Source organism: Coturnix japonica, unplaced genomic scaffold, assembly GCF_001577835.2.
Source record: "Coturnix japonica isolate 7356 unplaced genomic scaffold, Coturnix japonica 2.1 chrUnrandom819, whole genome shotgun sequence".
Taxonomy (NCBI): domain Eukaryota; kingdom Metazoa; phylum Chordata; class Aves; order Galliformes; family Phasianidae; genus Coturnix; species Coturnix japonica.
The window spans coordinates 1-5118 of NW_015440176.1; the positions used below are offsets into that span (position 1 = coordinate 1).

The window sequence follows — 5118 nt, forward strand, 5'->3', positions numbered from 1 at the left end:
CCCCCCTATTCCCCCCCATCCCCACCTCTGTACCAACACGGCCAGTCTGGGGGGTGGGATCTGGAACAGCAGCTGTTGGAGGAGCCGCGTCGGGGCGTGAAGGAGCCGCTCCAACATCTGGAACGTTCGGAAATGATCCCGGGTGTCGCTTTGGAGAACGGACACAGACGTACCGGAGCGCTCCAGGACCCCGCCCTGCAGGCGCAGTGACACCGCCTCGGCCACTAGGGGGCGATAGAGGGGGATATAGGATTATATAGGGCTATAGGGGGTAATAGGGGGTAATAGGGGGTAATAGGGCTCCAGGACCCCGCCCTGCAGGCGCAGTGACACCGCCTCGGCCACTAGGGGGCGATAGGGAGTTATAGGGGTTATATGGGGTAATAGGGGGTAATAGGGCTCCAGGACCCCGCCCTGCAGGCGCAATGACACCGCCTCGGCCACTAGGGGGCGATAAGGAGTTATAGGGGTTATAATGGGGATCTATGGGGTAATAAGGGGTTATATAGGGACCTATGGGGTTGTATGGGGTAATAGGGGGTAATAGGGGGTNAGTTATAGGGGTTATAATGGGGATCTATGGGGTAATAAGGGGTTATATAGGGACCTATGGGGTTGTATGGGGTAATAGGGGGTAATAGGGGGTAACAGGGGGCCCTGCAGGCGCAGTGACACCACCTCGGCCACTAGGGGGCGATAGAGGATCATATAGGATTATATAGGGTTATATGGGGTAATAGGGGGCCCTGCAGGCGCAGTGACACCACCTCGGCCACTAGGGGGCGATAGGGAGTTATAGGGGTTATAATGGGGATCTATGGGGTTGTATGGGGTAATAGGGGGTCATAGGGCTCCAATACACCGCCTCGGCCACTAGGGGGCAATAGAGGGGGATAGGGGGTTATATAGGGGGTTATATAGGGACCTATGGGGTAATAGGGGGCCCTGCAGGCGCAGTGACACCGCCTCGGCCACTAGGGGGCGATAGAGGGAGATAGGGGGTTATAATGGGGTTATATGGGGTAATAGGGGGTAATAGGGCACCAGGACCCCACCCTGCAGGCGTAATGACACCGCCTCGGCCACTAGGGGGCGATAGAGGATCATATAGGGTTATAATGGGGATCTATGGGGTAATAGGGGGTAATAGGGGGCCCTGCAGGCGCAATGACACCGCCCCGGCCACTAGGGGGCGATAGGGAGTTATAGGGGTTATAATGGGGATCTATGGGGTTATATAGGGAACTATGGGGTAATAGGGCTCCAGGACCCCGCCCTGCAGGCGCAGTGACGCCGCCTCGGCCACTAGGGGGCGATAGGGAGTTATAGGGGTTATAATGGGGATCTATGGGGTAATAGGGGGTCATAGGGCTCCAATACACCGCCTCGGCCACTAGGGGGCGATAGAGTCACATATAGGATTATATAGGGTTATATGGGGTAATAGGGGGTAATAGGGGGTAATAGGGCTCCAGGACCCCGCCCTGCAGGCGCAGTGACACCGCCTCGGCCACTAGGGGGCGATAGAGGGGGATATGGGGTTATAATGGGGTTATATGGGGTTATATAGGGACCTATGGGGTAATAGGGGGTAATAGGGCTCCAGGACCCCACCCTGCAGGCGCAGTGACACCGCCTCGGCCACTAGGGGGCGATAGAGTCACATATAGGATTATATAGGGTTATATGGGGTAATAGGGGGTAATAGGGGGTCTCGGCCACTAGGGGGCGGTAGAGGGGGATATGGGGTTATAATGGGGTTATATGGGGTTGTATGGGGTCAGCCTCGGCCACTAGGGGGCGATAGAGGGGGATAGGGGGTTAGATAGGGTTATATAGGATTATATAGGGTTATATGGGGTAATAGGGGGTAATAGGGCTCCAGGACCCCGCCCTGCAGGCGCAATGACACCGCCTCGGCCACTAGGGGGCGATAGGGAGTTATATAGGATTATATGGGGTTATATGGGGTAATAGGGGGTAATAGGGGGCCCTGCAGGCGCAGTGACACCGCCTCGGCCACTAGGGGGCGATAGGGAGTTATAGGGGTTAGATAGGGGTCTATGGGATTGTATGTGGTCAGCCTCAGCCACTAGGGGGCGATAGAGGAGTTATATGGGGTTATAATGGGGATCTATGGGGTTATATAGGGACCTATGGGGTAATAGGGCTCCAGGACCCCGCCCTGCAGGCGCAGTGACACTGCCTCGGCCACTAGGGGGCGATAGAGGATCATATAGGGTTATAATGGGGATCTATGGGGTAATAGGGGGTAATAGGGGGTAATAGGGGGTAATAGGGGGCCCTGCAGGCGCAATGACACCGCCTCGGCCACTAGGGGGCGATAGGGAGGTATAGGGGTTATAATGGGGATCTATGGGATAATAGGGGGTAATAGGGGGTAGTATGGGGTAATAGGGGGTAATAGGGCTCCAGGACCCCGCCCTGCAGGCGCAGCGACACCGCCTCGGCCACTAGGGGGCGATAGAGGGGGATAGGGTGTTAGATAAGGACCTATAGGGTTGTATAGGGATATATGGGGTCCTATGGGGTAATAGGGGGTCATAGGGGGCGATAGAGGGGGGATATAGGGTTATATAGGGACCTATGGGGTTGTATGGGGTCATATTGGGGTTCTATAGGAAGCTATGGGGTTGTATGGGGTCCTATTGGGGTTCTATAGGGACCTATGGGGTAGTATGGGGCCATATAGGGGTTGTATGGGGTTATACGGGGTTGTATGGGGCCATAATAGGGTTGTATGGGGTCATATTGGGGTTCTATAGGGACCTATGGGGTTGTATGGGGTTGTATGGGGTCATAATGGTGTTGTATGGGGTCCTATGGGGTTCTATAGGGACCTATGGGGTTGTATGGGGTCCTATTGGGGTTGTATGGGGTCATAAAGGGGTTGTATGGGGTAATAGGGCTCCAGGACCCCACCCTGCAGGCGCAATGACACCGCCTCGGCCACTAGGGGGCGATAGGGAGTTATATAGGATTATATGGGGTAATAGGGGGTAATAGGGGGTAATAGGGCTCCAGGACCCCGCCCTGCAGGCGCAGTGACACCGCCTCGGCCACTAGGGGGAGATAAAGAGTTATAGGGGTTAGATAGGGTTATATAGGGATCTATGGGGTAATAGGGCTCCAGGACCCCGCCCTGCAGGCGCAGTGACACCGCCTCGGCCACTAGGGGGCGATAGGGAGTTATATAGGATTATATGGGGTTATATGGGGTAATAGGGGGTAATGGGGGGCCCTGCAGGCGCAGTGACACCGCCTCGGCCACTAGGGGGCGATAGAGGGGGATAGGAAGTTATATAGGGGCGATAAAGGGGGATATAGGATCATATAGGATTATATAGGATAGTATTGAGTTCACTGAGGGTTGTATGGCCAGCCTCGGCCACTAGGGGGCGATAGAGGGTTCTATGGGGTCCTATGGGGTGATATAGGGGTCATATGGGGTCCTATTGGAGCCACATAGGGTCTTATAGGGTTCTATGGAGTCATATGGAGTCGGTTGAGGTCATACAGGGGTCGTATGGGGTTCCATTGAGGCGATATAGGGTTCTATGGGGTCCTATGGGGTGATATAGGGTTCCTATGGGCTCCTATAGGGTTCAATGGGGTTCAGTGGGGTTGTATGGGGTTCTATGGGGTCCTATAGAGGTCCTATGGGGTCCTATTGTGTCCTATAGGGTTCTATGTGGTCCTATGGGGTCTTATTGGATTCTATGGGGTCCTATGGGTTCCTATAGGGTTCTATGGGGTCCTATAGAGGTCCTATGGGCTTCTATAGGGTTCTATGGGGTCCTATGGGGTGATATAGGGTTCCTATGGGGTCCTATGGGGTGATATAGGGTTCCTATGGGGTCCTATAGAGATCCTATGGGGTCCTATTGGGGTCATAAAGGGTTATGTAGGGTCCTATGGAGCCATATAGGGTTCTATGGGGTCCTATGGGTTCCTATAGGGTTCTATGGGGTCCTATAGGGTCCTATAGGGGTCTTATGGGGTCCAATGGGGTCTTATGGTGTCCTATAGAGGTCCTATAGGGTTCTATTGGGTCCTATGGTGTCCTATAGAGGCCCTATGGAGTCCAATAGGGTTCTATGGGTTCCTATGGGTCCATATAGGGTCCTATGGGCTCCTATAGAGTTGTATGGGGTCCTATGGGGCCCTATAGGTTTCTATGGGTCCCCATTGTTTCCTATGGGGCCCTATAGGTTCCTATGGGTTCCTATAGGGTTGTATGGAGTCCTATGGGCTCCTATAGGGTCCTATAGGGTTGTATGGGGTCCTATGGGTTCCTATAGGTTTCTATGGGTTCCCATTGTTTCCTATGGGCTCCTATAGCGCTCCATAGCGCCCCCTGCCGGCAGGCCTCATCCACTGCAGCTCCCCATTGACTTCAATGGGGGTCGGGGGGGGGGGGTTTCATATCGCGATATATCGCACCCGAGTAACCGTCCAACCAGAGCTGATAAACCTCCTCGTCGATCAGCGTCGTGTTGCCCACGAAGATATCCAGCTCGCTCGCCATGTCGCGATAGAACGGAGGTAGGCCGCGATAGAACGGAGGTAGGCCGCGATAGAACGGAGGTAGGCCGCGATTCGAGCTAGGCCGCACCGACGCCGCTTTCCCGGCGCGGTTTGATGACGTCAGAGCCGCGCAGACGCAGTGGGCTGAGGGGGCGTGGCTTCGTGTGAAGCTCCGCCCACTGGTGATAGAAGGACGCAGGTTCGAATCCCGGGTGGGAGAGGTGAGGTCACGTGGTTCGAGGGACCCTAAAAGTGACCCCAAATGACCCCATAGAGACCCCACTGACCCCATAGAGACCCCAAAATGAACCCAAATGACCCCAAAAAGGGACCCAAATGGCCCCATAGAGACCCCATTGACCCCATAGAGACCCCATTGACCCCACTGACCCCAGAGACCCCAAAATGAACCCAAATGACCCCAAAAAGGGACCCAAATGACCCCATAGAGACCCCATTGACCCCATAGAGACCCCATTGACCCCACTGACCCCATAGAGACCCCAAAATGAACCCAAATGACCCCAAAAAGGGACCCAAATGGCCCCATAGAGACCCTAAATGACCCCA

The 5118-nt window shown here is 54.9% G+C and overlaps 1 protein-coding gene across 1 annotated transcript; it reads right to left on the reverse strand.

Moving 5' to 3' along the window:
* Positions 1–25: 25 nt before the first annotated feature.
* FIBP (FGF1 intracellular binding protein) lies at positions 26–4688 on the reverse strand (the record flags this gene model as incomplete). Its single annotated transcript, XM_015851240.2, has 2 exons — positions 4465–4688; positions 26–224 (listed from the first exon to the last, which is right to left on the reverse strand). Coding segments are annotated over exons 1-2 (284 nt in total), but the record flags the coding sequence as incomplete, so codon positions are not given.
* Positions 4689–5118: the final 430 nt, after the last annotated feature.